The 22,123-nt window shown below is 43.6% G+C and overlaps 1 protein-coding gene across 1 annotated transcript in view; it reads left to right on the plus strand.

Moving 5' to 3' along the window:
- The window catches only part of ABCA13 (ATP binding cassette subfamily A member 13), a 408,916-nt gene that overhangs the window by 102,691 nt on the left and 284,102 nt on the right, over positions 1–22,123 (plus strand). Inside the window, exons 21-27 of the mRNA XM_001496546.5 lie at positions 407–570; positions 1,335–1,414; positions 2,151–2,272; positions 9,997–10,191; positions 13,031–13,195; positions 14,802–14,979; positions 17,698–17,837. Coding sequence (XP_001496596.3) covers positions 407–570; positions 1,335–1,414; positions 2,151–2,272; positions 9,997–10,191; positions 13,031–13,195; positions 14,802–14,979; positions 17,698–17,837 — 1,044 coding nt within the window. The remainder of the gene's footprint in view (positions 1–406; positions 571–1,334; positions 1,415–2,150; positions 2,273–9,996; positions 10,192–13,030; positions 13,196–14,801; positions 14,980–17,697; positions 17,838–22,123) is intronic.

Here is a 22,123-nt window from a genome sequence, read left to right on the forward strand (position 1 = left end):
ATCGGTTTTATGGCTGTGAATTTTGAAAAGCCTCAGTTTTCAAACCAGGAAAGAGCTCTAGGAGGCCACGCGCCAGGTCATGGTCTGGGCCACACTTGCTCTCTGCCATGCCTCAGAGAAGATGCCTCCTTGCCTGGCTGGTAAGTGGCAGAGCCAGGGGTAAAATGTGGGCTCTTCCGTTTCCCAGCCCTGGGCTCCTCCTGCTGCTCTGCAGTACTAGGAATGCTGGGCCATGATCGTACATCCTCAGTCTTCCATGCCACGTTTCTTGAGACTAAGGCAAATGAGCTGAAAACGTACAATGCACATAACACTCAGTGAGGGCGTGCATTTATCTGGAAACCAGACTTGAGCTCATACAAACAAGTATATGTGTTTTTAACTCTGTTGTTGCTGTGTTTTCCAGGAGATGGAAAAGATATGGTCCTCACCCCTTCAGCTAAATTGTGAAAGTCTTAGCAGGAATCTTTCTAGCACCCTGGAAAGCTTCAAGAGCAACTTGGAAAATGTTACCGAGCAGGACTGTGACTGCCAGCCCACGCTGGACTCGGCTCGGCAGCGCATGCACACGTACGTTCTAGCTTGGTGCTCCTGTTTTCCACAGTATTTTCTTTCATAGAGAAGATGTTTTGCATTTGTTAATTCTGAATTTCAGACAATAAAGTGTACTGCATACTATTAATATACATATTAATTCATATGTTTTCTAAACATCATCAAAGTTTTCCAAGACTTTAAGTTTTAAAATTGTAAATATGAGAGCAGCATTAGCTCTAAGGCTAGCTTTATTAGTGATCAAGATATTAGATCAGAAAGTTGAGATCCTAGATTGCAATATGGCATTAATATGCTCTGTAAGAACAGTGAACGATTTTTCAAATTGCCTTCTTATTGGATTAATTTTGTTCTGTGTTCTCAAAGTGTAAACCACTGGAAGAGGGGATCAGGCACTTTGTATTCTGCAAATGACTTATTCACAGAAAGAATGATGCTCATCTGACTTCTTGATATCCTAATTTCTCATGCATTCCATGATCTATTCCACCTATTCTTTTCGAATTTATGAGAAACCGTTTAATATGCATCCACATTCCCCCAGCTCATCTTGCCTGGCAGGGGCTCTGAGGAGAAAATAGTGGAGTTGTGATATTAATGGATATTCGCACACAGAGAGTGTCAGGAGACATTGTGTGTCTAATTGTTGGAGGACTTTTGTGGAAATGTGATTCTGTTAACTAGCTCGTCTCCAGGGAACTGAGGCTGTATTATTCACTCCAACATTGTTTCTGGTGTTTTATCTTGCCTAAATTAGCTTTAATTTTCTGCCGTTTTAGGTTGGCCCAAAGCCTGGAGAAGACTTTGTTTTCTGGGAATCCCATTCTGACTTTTCTTAGCAGTGTCACAGTAACTGAGGGTAAGTATGTGGTTCCTCCAAGTTTGCTTGATTAGAAATTAAATTTTGTTTTTCACACAAATATATTATCAAAATAAAACATTAAGGGGAAAAGTTATGTTATATGTGATAAATAACAATTTAGAATTTGGCTGGTCTGATGTATTTGGGGACAAGAAAGAAAGTCCTAAAATCCTGGGTGCCAAAGCCAAGAGGAGGAAGGAAGAGAAATTTCTGTGGTCTGGGTTCCGCCCTGGCCCTGCCTCCCTAGGCAGGATGTTCTGTATCCACGAATCTCTGTTTCCCCCCTCTGCAGTCTATACAATTCACACAACCCTTGTAGTATCCATACCTCAAGTCTGAAGAATTGTGGCAAACCCTTAGGTGATCCTCCTACTGGTAAAAAACGTGAAATAACTACATACATGGAGAGAAGTGAGTTTCCGGCAGCACTTGGCCACTGTTCCCTAAGAAAAACCTCTTTCTAGAGAAAAACTTGAAATATACAGGTCTGGGAGAGAGTAAGCAACTGACCAGGAAATACCACTAACCTGTGGTTTTGTTTTACTTTTAGTATAGATTGCCTCAGTTCCTCTTAAAGAAGTGAGAATATGACTTCATTTAGTGTTTATTATGGGCTGGACATAGTGGAGAAAACTATCCTTGCCAGGTTTTAATATCGCATTTTGTTTTCATAGTTATTAGTAGCCCAAACACTTATTATTATAAAATTTCCTTCCTTTTCAAAATTTTTCAGATGTAAAAGTAAAAGATTTGATGAAGAACATCTCCAAGTTAACTGAGGAGCTTCGATCTTCTATCCACATCTCAGATGAAACGATCAATAGCATTTTAGAAGCCAATATTTCCCATTCAAAGGTATAGTCTGCTGCTTCTGCGTCTGCTCTCTAAGCTGCTGGCCTCCTGTCATGCTTTCTCGCTCCCCCATCCGCTCCTACACTGGGGGAGTGGGTTGCTCTGAGAATAATGTAACTGGAGGCAGAACGGAAATGAGAGGAAGAGCTAGGAACCAAAGGATGTCACTGTCCCATGCCAAAACCTTGGTGTCTTGAATTTCATAATATTGTCTTCATTTGGTTTAAAAATGATAAAATTCGTGATGATATTGATTTCAACAATTTCCAACCCTGATGCATGACACCCCGAAGGGGTCCTGCTTCGTTAAGTAGGGGTTGTAAAATTCTCAAAAATATGCAAAAACAAAAACATCGAAAAAACTCTAAACATCAGCTATGATTTCCTCCAAGTAGAGAATAACTGTACAATCCAACAGTGGACTGTGGTCGTGGCTTATTGTGAAGGCAGATGGGTCATTATGGGCTGTGTCATCTCCAAGGTGGTTGAGAAGCACTGATTAAGTCAATGGAAATAAAATTATGGACCCATTAACGAGCCCGGCAGCACTCTCTTGAAGTCCGTGGCTATTTGGTGTGAAACCTAGCCAGATGCTGGGGTCTCAGAAGAGTGTGACATTGAGGTGTTCCCTCTGCTTTCTGCCACAAGTCAAGGAGTGAGGAGTGTGTGCTGAGTGGTGTTGGGATGTGTTTGTCGGCGGAGGATGGGACAGGTGAATATCGTGTTGACCACAGCAGGAATCACCTGGATCCTTAGCAGGTACTTTTCTGAAATACCCTTTCAGCCTTTGCAGTTGGGTTTCACTTTCCTGTAGAGAGAACCTTCCAGAAACAGTAATCCTGAAGATGGCTCTCAAGTGAACATTTTTATTGACAATCACCTGGGCCCCAACAGATATTTAACTTCATGATTCTGGTTAATTGGGGCTAAATGCGAGCCTTGACAGGTAGATCAATTAATTAAGAGCTAATTTGCATTAAGAAAGAAATAGATTAGAGGCTAGGAACCCAAAATTCAAATTATAGTATTACCAGGTTATTTATAGTAAGTCGCACAGTGTCTGTCTTAAAGGGAAAATGTAAGAGGTGGCTTTTTGAACATCACATATGCATGGGGATGTCAGGGATGAAGATGGGGTGAGGAGAACACCGCACCTTTGGCCTTATGTGTAAATAGTGATTAGCTTTGTTTGACATCTTCAGTTACTGGAACTTGTAACAGGGGAATGGAGCAGTGGCTGAATTAGTTTAGGTCGCTGACTAGTGAGGCTTTAAGAGAAGGGTCAGGTTAGCTAACTTTCAGGGTCCTTTTCAAATTCAAAGCCTTATGAACTTCTTGGGTTTGGACTCAACTGTTTTTGATATTCTCTGCCCGATTAAGCATGCGGCCACCAGGTGGCACTGGCGTTCCATTGCAGGGGGCTGTGCTCCGTGAAGGCTTGCGCTGGAAGGCCGTGTTCTGTGTGGATGGTTGTGCAGTGCTTTTTTACATTCGTCTGTCTTCCTCTGCCTCCTTGACAGCATAAGTCCTTATGGTCACCTAAACAGCTGGACAGTTAGGTAACTGGGAGGGGTATTAAAAAGTTTGCATTCTTGCTATTCAAATAAATAATGAAGTTATTCACTTCGATAGCTAAGTATATCCACGAACCGATACGTGTCTACAGATCCTAGGATTTGTGTTTGGTTAGGGGATGACACTTGGGCCTCTCGCTTTTTCAAGATTGTCAGGGTGTCAGCACCGTATTATTTGTAGTAACTTTTCAGAATCTATCTTCCTGGAATTCTCCACCTTTCTTTCCATCAGTTTGTGAATTCATCACGTCATACTCTCAGGGCAGCTGCTGCTGGCCCTCAGGGAGTACTTTTCAGTGGCACCGGGGCCCTGAAAACACCGCATTCACTTCAAATCTTCTTTTCCACTAGGTATCCTTCTAGAAGCTGGGGCCCTAAGCTCTGCTCTGAGGGAGCGAATGTGCTCTGGGGGCAACATGCTAAATAAATAGACATGTGATACATAGCCAAGTTCTATGAAACACATGTAGGGATGACATGTCGGTGGTGGGGACCAGTGGTCATGGGGAGCCTCCCTGAAGATGTGACATTGGGGCTTTGATGGAAATAATGAGAAAAGACTGGATGTAAAGAGCTACATGAGAGAGTGACAGAGTTGAGGATGTTGGGATATTGGGATACGAGCAACAGGAGGCAAAGGCAGGCTGAGCTGTTGACCTGCTGCCATTTTCTTTTCCGGCCCTCTGTTCTGGCTCCAGAGCACCTGCTATGGGGACCTACAGGAAGTTCCTCTCTCTCTAGGGCTTAATTCCTTAACCCCAGCAGCTCCCAATGAAAACCAAAATCAATTAGAGTCAGGGGCGTGTTGGACCCTGGAGGCCATCTTGCCTGCCTTCATCCTGGGCTTGAATCCCCTCCACCTGCTCTGAGAGATGCCCATGCATCTTATGCTCAGTACCATATTTCAGGCTCCAAATCAAGGGGGACCTCTTTCTTTGTATTAGGCCAAATTTTCCTTCTTTTAAAATTAACAATGAGGTCAGAGCCAGGACCCAAATAGATTGAGAGAGCAATCAAAGTGTCTGTCTCCTGTCCCTTTACTTTCTACTCCGAACAACTTTGTGCATTTGGATGGCCTTGGGAGCTGAACATTTTCCACAACCGTCCCAGGATTCTTATGGAGGAAGGTGGGGGAGGGGACACCCAGAGAGTTCTGATCTATTTTAAGAGGCTTCTCAAAGGGAAAGGCATTCTGAGACTTTTTCTTATTTCCCTTGGCAGAAATGATTGCATTTGGTGAATCTGGCCAAATTTCCCTATCTCCCTTGAGGCCGGCTCTCTGGGCATCTTTAACACCTTGCTGGCACAAGTTTTGGAGAGAGAGAGATTCCTGAGAGGAATTTAGCCAACACCACACTTTCCGTTTGTTATAGCACGTGGAGTTTGTCTTCTGAAAAGCTGCAACAGTCGTTCTTGGTGTTAACTCACTTCAGAGTAGACACCGATCAAAATCTGCTCATTCTGGGTTTTTTCGCCCTCCTTGAGAGAAAAAAAATAATTAACGTGTGACTGGAGTCAAGAGTTTCTGGCCCACGCAGAGGAATTTGGCCAGCTGTCCCCTGGAAGACACCACCAGTCACGCGGTGCGTCTTTCCTGGAGGGAGCTCATCTGAGGCTGAGAGTTCCACACTGTTCCTGCAGCCCCATCACCACATCATCAGGCTGGAGTTTGTGGCCCTTTAATCCAGGGCCCCTCAGACGCTCCACCACCTGTAAAAAAATGCAGTAAATTGCTGTTTCTGGTGGGGTACATCTTTTCTACTCACATGTAGATAAATCTTTTTGAACCTAAGTTTCAGGATTTGCATTGATTTCTGCAAAAGTACTTCTTGCTACTTTTAGCCAATTATTCTAACCTTAAAGGTATTTTTAATCCTGGCTCTACTTTGTGAAGTGTCATTTGTCTCGCTCAGCTTTGCCAGTCACCAAGGAGATGAGCATATCTTCCAGATTTTCATTCAAGGCATTAATGCAGAAAGATGGCCATGGCTTAGGAAGATGCCAACCACCTGTTTATCAGTTTGTTTGGGCTCTTAAATCAGCCACAGCATGTCTGCCTGGGGTCCTGGTAACTTACGAGCCTAATAACTTTGCTGTCAAAAGAAAATTACTTTGTACGGACATGGCTCATTTATGGTGACTATCAACATGGTTTCTGGCGATTGCTGTTTTCTTCAAGGCTCATGATTAGAATTCTTCCAGGCATTGATGTTATTATTATATGCTGGTAAAATCTAAAGTCTACTTTAAGAAATAAAACCAAAGTAGTTTTCATTTCCTCCGGGACTTCTTAAAAACTCTAGCTAGTAGAGCCATCATCCTTCAGAAGCCAGGAGGGGAGAGAGGGTACTAGAAATGGAGACAGAATTAATGAGCTTTACCTCTTCTATCTCTCTTTTTCTTAAATTTAATCATTTTCAATGAATAAACCCATCTAATTCTTATTCATCTTTCTTTAAATTTCCTGCAAGTCATAACTATGTTTTTGCTGGTAGCCTCCTATCAATAATAATGGTAGTGACTGGGCACTTAGCCACACTGTCCCCTGTGCTGAGTACCGTACACAATGATCTCATTTAATTCTCATCACCACCCTATGGAGTCCTTTTGGGTCTTATCATCACCTCCATTGTATAGACGAAGAAATTGAGGCTTCTTGACATTTAGTAACTTGCGAGAGGTCCCACAGTAAGAGCTGGAGTTAGGGTCAAGCTGAAGTGGGCCTTACTCTAGCACCTTCTAGCTCCTTTCCACCGTCCTTCCACCATATGGTGTCAGTCCTTCCAGGCAGGGTCCTCAGAGCTTTCTCCTACCCTCTGATACTCACTCTTGTTCATGCCTCTTCATCATGTGAGCAGATCTGAGCTCAATGGGGCACTGGGAGCAGAGGGCCACACCACTCCTCTCTAACACATGCAGGATCAATTGCTTTCAGCAACTCTCATATGGCCTTGTCACTTTCCCTGATATTTCCAGTTCTTCCGCATCACTGTCAGTGTTTCCTTTCTAGTCATAATTAGGCTGAGAACAGCAGTCCTTTTCAATGCTTCCCTGTACCTCTGAGTCTAAAATTATCAGCTGGGCAGAATCAAGACCATCTTCTGAACGCTGCTCTGAACACAATTAGGGTTCCGGCAGACGCCCAGTAAACAAGCTCCTGCTCAAAATGCAAATCCCTCTCCCAGGGAACATCTTCATTTTTAAAGGGAGTCTGTGAACCCAAGTAGATATCTAATTGTCTGAGAGTGAGTGAGTGTGTATGTGTGTGTGCATGCCAGGCTCACAGTGGTGGGGAGCTGTCTGCCCTGGATCCCTGGCTCCCTGCCGATTTCCAAGCCAAACATGGATGCGTAGGACACACATGAACAACTTGGCATCTGTGTGTCTGATAATTGGCCCTATCAGCCTAAGCAAAGCCTAAGTTGAAAGATGCCTGTTTGACTTTGAAAGGATTCACATATGATATTTCCAGCCCAACAAAACTGAGTGTTATCTTTGTTTTTTTATTCCCCACTTGCTTCCACCTGCTTCACATGCCTTTCAAACAGAAAAAATGGGACATAGTGAGATTTGAAAAAAGGTAAAGAGTAAAGTTGGGAAAACCACAGAGGCGTGGAAACAAATATGCCACAGGGCATTGCTCTTGTGTGAGGTGACTGTGGAGTTTCTGTAGGATGGCGCATGGGACCTCCCTTATTTGGTTAAAAGAGGTGTAGACAATTTTTAAGACAAATATTTTTTCCCTGGGAGTAAATTCTAAGAGATGTGTTGAATATCTTCCTTCATGGGGACCACCCATCATGCACTAGGTGATAGCGAGGGTCAAGGCTCCAGTAAACACAGAGAGACTCTTATTGGCTGGTTCTGGCTGATGCCCACGCAGAGCTCGGAGCAGCTCCTCTGGAGTCGTGGGCTTGGACGAATCCCATTTTCAAGGAAAACTTCATACAGAAGCCCGTTTTACGGACCTGATCAAAGAGGGGCTGCCCTAATCAAAGCAAAGGGTGGATGTCTATACCGCACCCATCCCACTTCCTCTTTGAAACCCCTCCCCCACAAAGGCATCTACCCTCTGCCTCTAGAGAGCAAGTTTGAAAACAGTGGCAGTAAGGAAATCTTCTTCAAGGTATGTCTACACCATGCAAGTCCCATGTGAAAAAAGGGCTTCTTGGTTAACTAGGTATGAAAAAATATCTCTTTCAAAGATTCAAAATGTACACGAGCATATTAGAGTATCCTAGCCATTTGTGATGGTTAATTTTATATGTCAACTTGGCTGGGCCATAGTACTCAGATATATGGTTAAGCACCAGCCTAAATGCCCCTGTAAAGTTATACTTTTTAGATGAGATTAGCATTTAAATCAGTAGACTTTGAGTAAAGCAGACTATCCTCCATAATGTGGGTGGGCCTCATCCAATCAGTTGAAGGACTTAAGATAAAAGACTGAGATTCCCTAAGAAAGAGGGAATTCTGCCTCCAGATGGCCTTTAGGGCCTGAGCTGCAACATCAGCTTCTCCCTAGGTCTCCTGCTTGCCAGCTTACCCTGCAGACTTCGGACTTGCCAAGCCCCTAGATTTGCGTGGACTAATTCCTTTAAAATAAATCTCTCTCTCTGTATATACACTTGCGATTGGTTCAGGTTCTCCGGAGAGCACTGATCAATACATTATTCCACTTCTTAATGATTTTGGGGGGCATTTTCTGGCATTATAAGTTCCTAGTAAACGAGCAAAACTCCTGTTCACAAAGGGTCTTGCTTGGCCTGAACGTTTCACAGCAATCATACCCATCAGAGTGTAAACATGAACAGGAGTCTGTTTGCTTGTTTGTTTGTTTGAGGAAGATTAGCCCTGAGCCAACATCTGCCACCAATCCTTCTCCTTCTGCTGAGGAAGATTGGCCCGGAGCCAATATCCGTGGCCATCCTCCTCTATTTTATATAAGTGGACGCCTGCCACAGCACGGCTTGAGAAGTGATGCGCAGGTCTGCACCCAGGCTCTGAGGAAGTCTGTTTTTTTAATTTTGCTTTATAATTTATCGTATCTTGAAGGGCATTAATTGAAAGTCATACCCAACAGAGGCGCAGCTTGGATCCTTACACCGTGAGATTCAACACTAACAAACTAGACATGAACACAAGTTGTCCTCAGTCCTTTCTTCTGAATTTGTTTGCTTTTTCTTTTCAAAAATTATAAGTTTGGAAATCCTGTTTTTACAATGCATTTTCTTTTTTTAAAGATTTTATTTTTTCCTTTTTCTCCCCAAAGCCCCCCGGTACATAGTTGTGTATTCTTCGTTGTGGGTTCTTCTAGTTGTGGCATGTGGGACACTGCCTCAGCGTGGTCTGATGAGCAGTGCCATGTCCGCACCCAGGATTCGAACTAACGAAACACTGGGCCGCCTGCTGCGGGGTGCGCGAACTTAACCACTCGGCCACGGGGCCAGCCCCTACAATGCATTTTTTTAAAGATTTTTTAATTTTTTAATTTTTCCTTTTTCTTCCCAAAGCCCCCAGTACATAGTTGTATCTTTTTAGTTGTGGGTCCTTCTAGTTGTAGCATGTGGGATGCTGCCTAAGCGTGGCCTGATGAGTGGTGCCACGTCTGCGTCCAGGATCTGAACTGGTGAAACCCCCTGGGCTACCCAAGCAGAGCACATAAACTTAACCACTTGGCCATGGGGCCGGCCCCAGAAATCCAGTTTTTAATTTGGAAATGGAGGAGAAAGAAATAGTTTCACACCGATAATAGTGAAAAGTGAAAGCTGATCAACTGAAAGCAAAGGCTGACTGAATGTCGGAAGAAAAGGCCACCTATGCCTCCCATGAGAGCAGCGTCTGGGAGCTGAGGGGTGGGCGGGCGTTTCGACGGGTGGCTGGGAGGAATGCAGGACGGTGGGTCTTGTACTGCTGCTTCCGTGACATCAGCAAGGGCAGATTGCTTAAATAGGCAGAGAATTTTGTGCACATTTTAGAAACATTTCCATTCCGCCTGTTTGAAATAGAACAGAGGTTGGACTCATCTATCTACAGGTAAATCCTCAGTCTTTTGGGAAAATGGGCTTTCAGGGGGCTTGTCATTGAGGAAGCTGAGTCTGGGGCTTGCAAGTCAAAGGTGTATTCATGTCTGACCCTCGTGCTTTGAAACAGGTTCTCTGGAGTGGCCTCACAGTAGCTTTGTCTGGAAGATGCGATCAGGACATTCTTCGCCTCCTGCTGGCATTTCCTGAGGATGAAAAATCTTGGTTTGCAACGAAAGAACTGTGTGGCCTGCCCAGAGCCAAAGTGTACTCTCTGATGGTGTTGATGAGTCGGAACCTGAACCTGAGGAATTTCATTTACAAAGTACGGGGTGTGGCAGCTGCGGGGCCTGACTCGGGTGGTGTGACATCTGCAGAGGGGCTGTGTAGACAAGTAACTGCAGTGGGGGGCTGATAGGTACAGACCCCACAGCCACGGCCAGTCTCTGCATCTCCTGTGTGCTGGCTCCAGAGTGGGACTTAGAATCAAGGAGTGTTCAGGAGAGCTTTCGGGGGGTCCTTGGAGTCAGGCCCATCAGGGCATTTGGCACAGCATTGGTGGCAATCAACTTGGAAGTCCCAACGATGAAAAACAGCACCTACCCCCGGTGCCGGGTTCCCCTCCCTTTGAGGACCACCTTCCTGGAGTACTTCTGGGGAAGCTGGGGTCTGCCAGGCCACTCTTGTGCCCCTCTGAGTCAGGAACTACTCCCGCCCCTCCTTGGCCATGATCTTCTCTGCCTCCTGTTATGTCTGGGACATACAGCCTCTGTCCTGTGAGGGTGATATGCCCACCTCTGCCAGGGCCTGCCCAGGAGAAGGTATGCAGATGGAAGTGAACAGGCAGGCCCCAACCCCTGGGGAGCCAGGTTGTTACCTGCCGCCCACACTCCCACACACAGTGGGGTGAAGGCAGGGAGGGTTGAAGAAACCGAAAGATTATACCGTGTGTGGAAAAGAGGGGACAGTGGGTGGTGAGTTGGACCCTTCACAGAAGGTGTATGTGGCTGCCCACTGGTTCTCAGCTTGGTCTGCTCTTGGCTCTGCCTCTTCCAGAAGTTCCTCCATCTTCTGGCCTCCACTGTTTGAGTCTTTACTTACATTTCCAGAAACTTCACCTCTATCGTTAGGGACTGGTTTTGTTCGAAGTGGCTCCCCAGAGAGAGACTAGACAACACCTGAGCTAATCAGAGAGGCCTTGGAAGTTGAAATATGGCAAGGTGGCTTCAGGTGCTCCAAATCTGGGAGAGCAGTTTGCGGTTCAGGAAAAGGGTGGAGTGGCCATTCCAGCCCAGTTTCCTTTATGCTCTCCCTCCCTTCCGTTACTCCAAGAACCCACTGGGTAAATGCTGGACCACACACACACACACACACACACACACACACACACACATATACACATTCTGAGAACAAATATTAATTTCCAGAACGAGTACATTTTAAACCCATAGGCAGGAGGAGAAACATTTCTGAAGTGTCCCAATAATTTGCAAGGCTACCTCTGTCCCGGTGGAATCAGTGCCTCCATCTAACACGCAGACCAGTTTTGTGTGTGCTTGCTCACCACAGCCCCCTCTTCCAACTTTATGATATGTTCTTTGGGAAACAGATGCAGCATCGTCGGCAAATCAGTATTTTCATGACCATTCTATTATGTACACAAACGCCACCGATTTGAAACTTGTGTTCCTTAGGGTCCAAATAATTACTTTGACAAGGGCCATGAGGATAGATATTGGGTTGGAGTCAGTCTCCTAGATGCAATGAAAGTGACACCGCCATTAATAACAATAGCTCCTGTTTATTAGGAGTCTATATGCACGGCTCTAGGGAAGCTGATGCGTGATACTCAGAGATGGTAGAGCCCTCCAACATGCCCACAGCGATAGACATCAACACCAGGACTCCAGCGCAGCTTAGCTCACTCCCAAGTCCACGGACTTTCTGTTGCACTGACAATGAATTTGTGAAGCCTTTTGCAAAACACAATTCACTCTATTAATATGGTGTGTTCATCTGATCTGTAAGTGCTGTGACTCAATTCCAGTCATTCTCACCATAAACTGGGCTCGCTGGGTGCCACTTCTAAAGTCCAGCTGCAGTTAGAAAGGCGAGTAGAAAAAGTAACAAAAGCCCGCACCCTGTTTCTCCTGCCTGAGTCGTCTCTGTCGTCTTAACTGATGAGAGAACCACGTCATCATCAGCAGACGGGAAAGATGGGGAGCTGTGACCTGGTCCACATGTCAGCCTCAGAGCCAGCAGCCGTGTGGCAGGTGCAGAACTCTAACGAGCAAGAGTAAGAAGTAGTGACAGTTGGGGACTTGGCCTGAGACTGAAAAAGTGAAAATTCAGTGTGCAAATGAATGCGGAGGGAGGAGATTTGCTGCGATTCCTCCCTCCTCGTGGAAAGAGGCGGTGTTTGCCCATTTATCCAGGCATCCAGTGCGTACTTATCAAACAAGAAACACTGCTAGATTCTGTTCTGGCCCCTGCAGCTACATAAATGACCACAACAGGCAAAAATCCCCGCCTCTGTGGGATTTGCATTCTAGAACGGAGAATATGCAAATAATAAGGCAAATACAGGCTATGCCTAGTGGTGCCAGCACAAACGGGTTTCAAAGGGCACCGATATTTCCAAAGCACCCGGGTTACATTGCTGGCCCTGATCCTTTCTCACTGCGAGACTTCAGGAAGCCCTTGAATCTCTCCCAGTCAATCTCACCCACAGACAGGGCGCTAACACAGGCCGCCCAAAGGCGTTAGGAGGACGGAAATGACGTGGGCGTGTCACAAACACAAGGACGAAGTAGGCAAATAGAAATTGTTTTGCTTATAAGAATTGTTTTATTTTGGCCTCCTTTTTAAATTTCTCTTTCCCTCCCCTCAAAGATAGAAAGAAACATTTAGAAAATGACGAACTTTCACAACAGATCACATTTGCTCCTGGCTTGCATTTTAACCAGACCGGTGCAATGGAATGTGCTCCAAAACACGGAGTCGTATGGACTCGAATAAAGAGGACTTTTATACAACACAACAAAGATGTCTCCCTAGTGAAAGAGAGAATTAAATCAAGCAACCGGGTTTTCACTGCTTAAAGGATGCTTGTGAGGGTATAAAGTATGATGTTGGTAATTTCATGTTGTGTTTTTTCCTTTGAGACTCTGATCCCTTCAGAAGCCCATGGTGTGCTCAGCTCCCTTCTGGACGTTGTCTCCAGGCTCAGCCACCTGCTTCCCAGAGCCGATCACGTCCTTTCGAACCTCTCAGAATTTCTTCACGCGTTCAAAATTGCTGCCTTGCTAGACATGCCTGACTTTCGACAGGTGCGTGCTTGGCCTAGGTCCCCCCGGGGAAATACTTGGATTTGCTGTGTCTTTGTATTTGCTCCTTTTGCTTCTATTTCTCTCTTTTTTTAAATTTATTTTTTTTATTGAGGTGACACCGGTTTATAATGTTATATAAATTACAGGTGTGTATCATTATATTTTGATTTCTGCGTAGAAATTTCACCACTGTGTTCACCACCAAAGACTAGTTACCATCCATCACCCTACACATATGCCCTTTCACTCCTTTTGCCCTCCCTCCTCCCTCTGGTAATCACCAATCTATTCTTTGTATCTACATTTTTGTTGTTTTTGTGGTTTTATTTCCTACATATGAGTGAAATCATACAGTATTTGGCTTTTTCTGTCTGACCTTTCACCAAGGTCCATCCATGTTGTCACAAATGGCAAGATTTTGTCTTTTTTATGGCTGAGTAGTATTCCATTGTGTATATATATATATATATATATATATATATATATGCTACATCCTCTTTATCCATTCGTCCATTGATGGATACTTAGGTTGTTTCCAAGTCTTGGCTATTGTGAATAATGCTGCAGTGAACACAGGGGTGCAAAGGATCTGAACAGGCATTTTCCAAAGAAGAAATACAGATGGCCAACAGGCACATGAAAAGATGTTTAACTTCACTAATTATTAGGGAAATGCAAATCAAAACTACAATGAGCTATCACCTCACACCCATCAGAATGGCTATTCTCTTCTAACATCTAAAATTTGCATGAGACCACAAAATATAGTAAGGGGAATACCTATAATGGCTCTGGAGGCAACAACATGACAAAGATCAAGGCCTGGAATTTTCCTGAAACCAGATGGAAGAGACTTTGCTGGTTCCCATCTACCCATGGAAAGGTTGGGATAGTTCATGCCTTGTCTGTGAAGTCAGAAATCACTAAATCCATTATTAGCACAGATGAGATTGCAAGGACCTATTTAACTTAATTCAGAGAGCAAATTGCTTTCAAAAACCTTAAAACATTTATTTACATATAAATAACTGGCTTACAGATTACAGATCATTTGCTGTGAATACAAACACAGACTTGAATGAGGTTAGTGGCATGACATTAATTTTTGCTTGAACTCTCTCTACCTGGCATGGGGCTGACTGGGAAAAGGAGTGTGTGGAAATGTGCTGAGATGGAGGTGTGGGACAAGGGGCAGACCACAGAATCCTCAGAGGCAAGATGTTGTATGCTCATCAGCTGAAGGATAATTTGGGTTACTGTCAAGTATCAATATTAAGACTATTAATGAGTCTGAGTTAGTGATATTGTATGGATTAATAATTTATCACTGGACAAATAAAGATTTTCTGGTATGTGTGTGGGTGTGTGTGTGAGGTGTGTATGCGTGTGACATTTGTCTCTTCTAACAAGTATTTAGGCCTGAAAACTCATTGCAGAGACTTGCATAGTATTTCAAGGACAGAAAAGACTAAGGAAGAGATTCCATGCTTTGACTTTCTGAACATCTTGAATATTCACTTGGAGAAGGGACTGTCCTTTCAGAAGTCTGTGAGGGAATTATTCCAAGTCACTGTTCAATTGCAATTTATTTTTCTCATATTCTCAGGCTTCACAAAATGGCCAGAGCAGACATTCAGCCTTGGGTTCTTTCCAGTCTGTGATGAAGATGGTTTGCAAGGAACAGGCATCTTTCCTTAGCAGCTCTAACGCATTTATTAACTTGCCCAGAGTTAATGAACTCTTGGGGGATGACAAAGAAAAATTCAACATTCCTGAAGATTCAAGTAAGAAAATAGTAATCCATATTTGTTTAGATTAATTTGAATATTGATCATTGGCCCTACTTTATACAAAATATTCTGTCTTTGTGGAAGTTGGGTACTGACAAAGATTTTTCTACCTTTACCCTCTAACCTTTGTCCTCCATTGTTAGTAAGACCACCAAACACTGGTGTGGCAGTAGGCTTTAGAGGCTCCTGCTGCCCTTGAGCACAGGCTAATTCTCTTATCTGTGACTGCAAGGAACTGGGTCTGAATCATCTAACACACTCGAAGCCCCAGCCCCTTTGGGATTCCTGGCTTACCATAATGGTGAGGGGTCTAGCACGGAGACCGGGATCACAATTATGGTCCTTGCAAAATGGCCATCTCGTATAACAAGGAGAACTGTATGTGGCCTCCTACAAATTTGCGTTCCATAAAGCTCAGTAGCAAATGACGGCAGGTTGAAAAGTGATTTCCTAACCCCACTTTAAGTGGATACATTTAAATTAGAAAGGCAGACTAAATACGCTGTAAGGGTTTTGGGTTTAGACAGTTCAGCCCCACCAAAAAGTTGTGCGTCTTTGGCCATGGGATTTTATCTCTCTGAATCACATTAGTCTCATGTGTAACAGGGAAACAATAGTACTGACTTCATAAGGTTGTTGTGAGGAGTAATGGGGATGGTGAATATTAGCTGCTTGGCACAATGATATAAATATATCCTAGCGTATTAGTTTTTTATGCCTCATGACGAATCGCCACACACTTAGTGGTTTAGGACAACACACATTTATCATCATACAGTTTCCCCAGGTCCTGGGCATTGGTTAGCTGTGTCCTCTGCTCAGGATCTCTCACAAGGCTCCAGTCAAGGTGTTGGCCAGGGCTGGGTTCTCACCTGAGGTGTTGTTGGTAGAATTCGTTTCCTTGTACCTGTAGAGCCATGGAGACTGTGTTTTCAAGGCCAGCAGAGGCATCTCTCTGACTCTAAGTCTTCCAATCTCTTTTAACGGGTTTACCTGATCACTTAGCCAGGATAATCTCCCCTTTGGTTAACTCCAGGTCAACTTATTAGGGGCCTTATTTACATCTTCAAAATTTTTTCACCATGGCTGTGTAATATAACCATGGGCATGGCAGCCATCATATTCACAGGTTCTGTCTGCATGACAAGGCGTGAACGGTAGGGAGCCATCTTAGAATTCTGCCTACCATACCCAAGATCTATCTTTATATATATATACTTTATGCCTGGAACGCACAGAGGTGTTGGTGGGATTGAAGAAAAGGAGACAGTGGGAATATGTAGAGCTGGAGGTGTAGGATGAGGAGCCTGTGGCAATGTCCTCAGAGTTACCTTAGAGACAGTGTGTCAGTATGTTCATAAACTGATGGATAATTTGGATAGCTGTCAAATAAAATATAAAATAATTTAGCAGTATAGACACACATTAAGGCTATTGATATTTAATAATTTTTGTTGTCTCCTTCCCTAATCCTCATTTCTTCTTCTTTTTCTGCATTTGAGTTTCTTGAGGATTACTAGTTTGTTCATTAAATTCAGTCATCTAATCATCCATCCATCCATCCATCCATTCATCCATCCATCCAGCTAAGTGACTTGCCCAAGTTCATACAGTTCACAAGTGGCAGATGTTAGGATTCATGGTTTCAAATTTCTTGTTCTGCACATATGTATGATTATGTCTTTTCTGAAATCAAAATTGCTACTATCTATATTAAGCTTATAATTTAAAGTGTAAGTTGTTAGAATATCAGACAGAGCAATCTCTACAATTAATGCTTTAAAAATTCATTGTCTAGTCATGATCTTAATTTCTATTTTATAGGATTATTTCTGTCAATTTTATTGTACTTGTTGAATAAACAGTATTTGCTTTTCTTTTCAAATGGAGAATTTGGGAAGATGAGAATAATAGTGGAAATAATCACAACAGCACTCTTTATACCTTGGGTGTTATGAATCATAGTATCAAAGCTAAGATAATATTTCCATTTTAAATGTTCTCTTCAGGGATGAAAGAACTAGTTATACTGAAATATTCATCACTAGCTTAAAACCTTATAATATTTAATTACTAATCATTATTTTGACGAAGGTTTTGCTTTCATTAGGTACCTATTGGTTTAGTGAAGTAAATCTTCAATACAAACCAACTTGCTGCACAACAATGATGAAAGCCACAATGAAGAATTGAGTGTTTGGGTGAAAGCAAAGCAAAAATGTATCAAAAGCAATCAGTTCAATAGTTCTGTGTAGATACAGCAAAGAAAATTCAGTAGCGATTTACAAAGCTAATTTCATAAGAAAAACCTAATTCTTCTCTCAATACTGTGATTGTTGAAATGAAGATTTTCTAGACTAAAAACCAGATGTATTCCTTTTTTATTACTATTTTCACGTTCAGGTGTCTTTGTCATCATTTAGTACTGCTATTGATAACTTAGTTTGAAAATGCAAATGTCATACATTCCTTTCTTTCAAATTATCAAAGTGAACATGGTATCTTGAAGTTTCTTATGAGATAAGAGCCACTAATGACAGTGACAAGAAAAATTATTCTTGAATTTACTGCCCAGATTCAGAATTGTGTCATGGAAATATATATATAAATCACTCATTGCAAAGCGAGGCATCATAGATAGGTAAACCAGTTTCCCTATTGACCTGGATATCTGTACCATGAGTAACCCATTTTTTTTTTTAATTGTGACAGCACCATTTTGCTTGAAGCTTTATCAGGAAATTCTACAGTCTCCAAATGGCGTTTTGGTGTGGTCCTTCCTAAAACCTATATTACACGGAAAAATACTGTACACACCAAACACTCCGGAGATTAATCAGGTCATTCAAAAGGTAAGTCCGAATGAATGAGGATCTTTTAGACCATACAGCAATAGGTTGGGATGAAAGCTTTTAAAACATTTAGCATTATTACAATATGCATTGGATTACATAAAATGTTCTTACACTGATTACAATTTATTTGGGCCTGGGTGTTTTTCCTGTCATTGTGCAATTTGGATTTGTGGATCCCTCTCTTCGGGGACACTTTGGAGGCAGAAGGTGTTATTTGGAGTGGCTAATGCAGGGAGGACAATTAGACAGGAAGGAGGGCCACTTCAGGCAGTTCCAGGAGAGCCTGGAGAGCAAATGCTGAGCTGTTTAGCTTGGTGCACCTGGTGACTCAGGAAGTGACAGACGGAAGGATTTGCAGGTGGGGTCTGGTAAGTGACACTTTCCCAGCTGACTGCAGGCTTTCTGGGCTTCGCCCTGTGGCGGGTAAACTCAGATGAAGAATCCAAACAGTGTGCCCAGGAGGAATTTAGACAGCCTGTGGTTTGCTGGTTTTCCCTTATGTTGCTTACGTTCTTGACCTTATTTGCTACAGGGTTTAGTATTATTCATATTTACACTTTCTTTTGAAATGACCATGTGTTTTTCCCTGGGGCCTTGTTTTCCTGTCTGACCATGGCTTATCAGGCTGCGGGCACCTTTAGGAAACTTTGCAGAGGACACAGAATGATCTGATCCTACCATCAAACCCAAAAGAGGAGATACCACATTCTATTAGGGATAAGCTTCAAGCTTCAAATAGCATTAACTTAAAAAGTAAAAAGTTAGCGGTGGTGTGTGGTCATAGGAGCAGTTGAGTTACTTTTGATCAAACTGGCCTTTAAGAGTCCGTCTTTCCCAGCTGTGGTTGCCCTGCAGGGCTGCACATTAGCAGCCCCCGAGGGCCCTGTCCCACCTGGCCCTTAGCTCAGGGCTGCATTTGCCTCAGCTTATTGTGAATGTGTTCAATAACTTCTGTTTTTATCTTGAAAATGTCCTTTTGGAGCGGTATTTACCAAAAGCCTGGACTCTCACAATGAAATGATATTACTCTAGATGTCCTCCAGGAGTTAGCTGTTCTGTTGGGCAGGAGCTCTGGCCTCCGACTGCCCGTCCAGGGCTGTGCTTCCAGCAGCACTCAGGCCAGGCCTGGAGGCAAAGCCCATGTGATTCTGATTTCCTTAGTGCAGTCACCTTTCAAGAGCTGTGGATATTTTAGAAATTTCATAGAAAATGCCTGTAAGCACGCTCTATCTTAAATTCAAATTTAAAAAATAGATCATGAGCTTCTTTTTTACGATTATATTCTCTATTATTACACATTAGTAGCCAGCCCTGGTGATGTAGTGGTTAAGATCTGGTGCTCTCATCATGTTGCCGCGATTCGTTTTCTGGTCAGGGAACCACACGACCCATCTGTTGGTTGTCATATTGTGATGGCTGCACATTGCTGTGACACCAAAAGCTCTGCCACTGGGATTTCAAATAACAGTAAGATCACCCATGGTGGACAGATTTCAGTGGAGCTTCCAGACTAAGACAGACTAGGAAGAAGGACCCAGCCACCCACTTCCAAAAAATTGGCCATGAAAACCCTGTGAGTAGCAGTGGAGAATTGTCTGATACAGTGCAGGAAGGTGAGAAGATGGTGCAGAAAGACCGGGCAGGGTTCTGCTGTGCTGTACACAGGGTCGCTAGGAATCAGAATCGACTTGATGGCACTAGCAAATACATTAATGTTATTGATAATATGTATTACTATAGTATTATATACTGTACTATATTCTGTGTTACAACAATCATTATGACAGCCTCTGCTTCTGAAGAGCTCACCCTGCAGAGGGGAAAGAGAAGAAAAACACGGAAGAAATAATTTAGATATAATATGATGAGATTCGTTCAATGTGGCAGGGCACAGATTGGAGAGCAGCTCATCCTCCTGAACAGGATTGGAAAGGCATTTGGAGGGAGGGGGCGTGTAGGCCTCCATCCAGAAGAGGAGGGAGGAAGGTCAAGCAGGACAGAGGGGTGGGCAGGGAACGCCCCTCGTGCGCCCTGAGAATGATGAAGGTTTTAGAAGAATCACCAAAGTTTTCACTGGTCCTTGCTTATCCCCTTTGAGATTTTATAGGCAGTACTATGATCTGGTATCTTTTTCACTTATTTGATCTGGCTCATGACTTCACATGTAGGGGCCCTGGTTTTGTACTTAAGAAGCTAATTTTATGGCATTGTAGCTGGGATGAATTATTCTAGCGGTAAGCCAAGGCTGTTACCTTTACAAAAGTTGTCCAGTCACTAGACCACTGGTCTAATGTCCCACATGGCTGGGGGAACCTACAAGCTTTGCCACCTGTGTCGTGTGAAGCAATAGCATCTGTAAGGATGGAGTAGCCCATGTTGGAAATTATTTACTATTTAGTCTTATTCTCTCCATTACTTCCTATTAGGTGGGACCATAGGAAGTTGTCACTTTTGTAGGGGAAATATGTATAAAAATGGGTAATTTCATGTTCAAGCTGTGACACTGAAAGCAGCATTAACAAGCATGATGCAGTGGTAAGAGCGTGCATGCGTGTTGGGAGGGCTGGATTTGGTCCTCCTCATCCTAACCACCTGTGAATCTTTGGGCTTATCACTCTCCCTTTAAAGAACATTTTTCCTCTGTCAGTAAAATGAAAGCTTGAGAGAGATCATGATTTCCATCATCTGGGAGACTGCTCCTCCTGGGGATGCATCACAGTTGCCTGAGGCCCTTCTCCAGTCCTTCCCCATCTAGGATCTGGTACTCCCTCCCTGCGGGGATGGGGCTGTGTCCTCCTGCATCTCCCTCCACAGAGCTAAGTGCAGATGGCGCTGGACGGAGTACTTCCAAGACCCCCAAGAAGCGATGGCTAAACTTAGCTTGTACTCTGAGTCTTTCAGGCTCAATATTTATGAAGGAATCAGTGGTATTTCCATGTTATTATTCAAGAGATTCCAATACATTAGTATTCTCTTTTTATTTTGTGGGTCAGATTGAGGTTGGTTTTGGCCCCACGTTGATGCAAAGATTGAAGAACAATATGAAGGCATCATTTTAGTTTTAAGAGAGATTCTAAAAGCAAAAACAGACAAAAGAGAGTGCATTCTGCAGAATATTTAGCATGCCAGAAATGGTGTTATATGTGACTCATCAGACATGTTCTCCCACCTACCACACAGAGGGTTTAGCTGTCGCTCGCTATGAGAGGTTCAAGTTTAATGAGGTGAGACTCTTGTCTTAAAGTTGATCGCCCTTGGAAAAGTTATTTGAACTCTGTGCTCACGTTCCTCGTAAACTGAGGTAATATTAACTATCTTGCAGTGCAGTTTGGAGGATTAGAAAAAATATCAGAAATAATATTTAGAAAATAGTAAATGAACGTAGCTTTGGATCTTCTCTATAAACGTTATTTTTGGAAAGACATTCTGCCATTGTTCCTTGGGGGAGGGAGGAGGGCAAATGTCACCTTAGGAAGGAGCAGGAGGTGGTGACAACCAGTGGTTCTGAGCCAGCGTGGGGTTTGGTTATTTTGCCTCCAAGGGGACCTGTGGCAACATCTGGAGATATTTTTGATGTCACGCTGAGGGTGGGGGTCTACTGGCATCTAGCGAGTGGAGGCCAGAGATGCTGCTACACACCCCACAATGCACAGGCTGGCCCCTAGAAGGAAGAATGATCTGGCCCAGGATATTGGTTAATTGCTTCATGAACTTAGGGCTTCACATTGAAAAATAAAGAGGCATACAGAAACCCTCAGGAGGGCCGCTTGTTAGTCAACTGCCCCTTGGGTCCTATGTGAACTCCCCCCTAAACCTGATGCCCCCCATGCATGATACTTGAGTCCCTGTGAACCCTCAGGGTCGGGGCCCGTCTCACTTATGTGTGTTACTTGTAGAACCCAGCACAGTGTGCTGAGGCACAGAAGTTGCTTGTGAAAAGCTTGTGATGAAGAATGCATTGGATGCACTGAAGTATGAAGATCTCTGTTTTCAGGGCCGGTTGGAGGAGGAGAAGATATGGCTGAAGTTGCTTTCTTAATTAAAATACTTTCCCTAAACATTGAACCAAATGTTCTTCCATATTCCTTTGGTTGCTAGAGACCACCTCTGTCAGAGCACCGAGAACACCTTTTTTCTTCTGACAACGGTTTGCTCTGAAGTTACTGAAGCACACATGAGGCTTGCCTATCAATGTGGGGTCTGCCAATTGGTGCCTGAGCAGATTTCTGGGGACCAAAGATGACAGCCTGCAGCTGGTGATGAGGAAGCTATAGGTGCCAGCT

This window comes from Equus caballus, chromosome 4 (genome assembly GCF_041296265.1).
Source record: "Equus caballus isolate H_3958 breed thoroughbred chromosome 4, TB-T2T, whole genome shotgun sequence".
Classification (NCBI taxonomy): domain Eukaryota; kingdom Metazoa; phylum Chordata; class Mammalia; order Perissodactyla; family Equidae; genus Equus; species Equus caballus.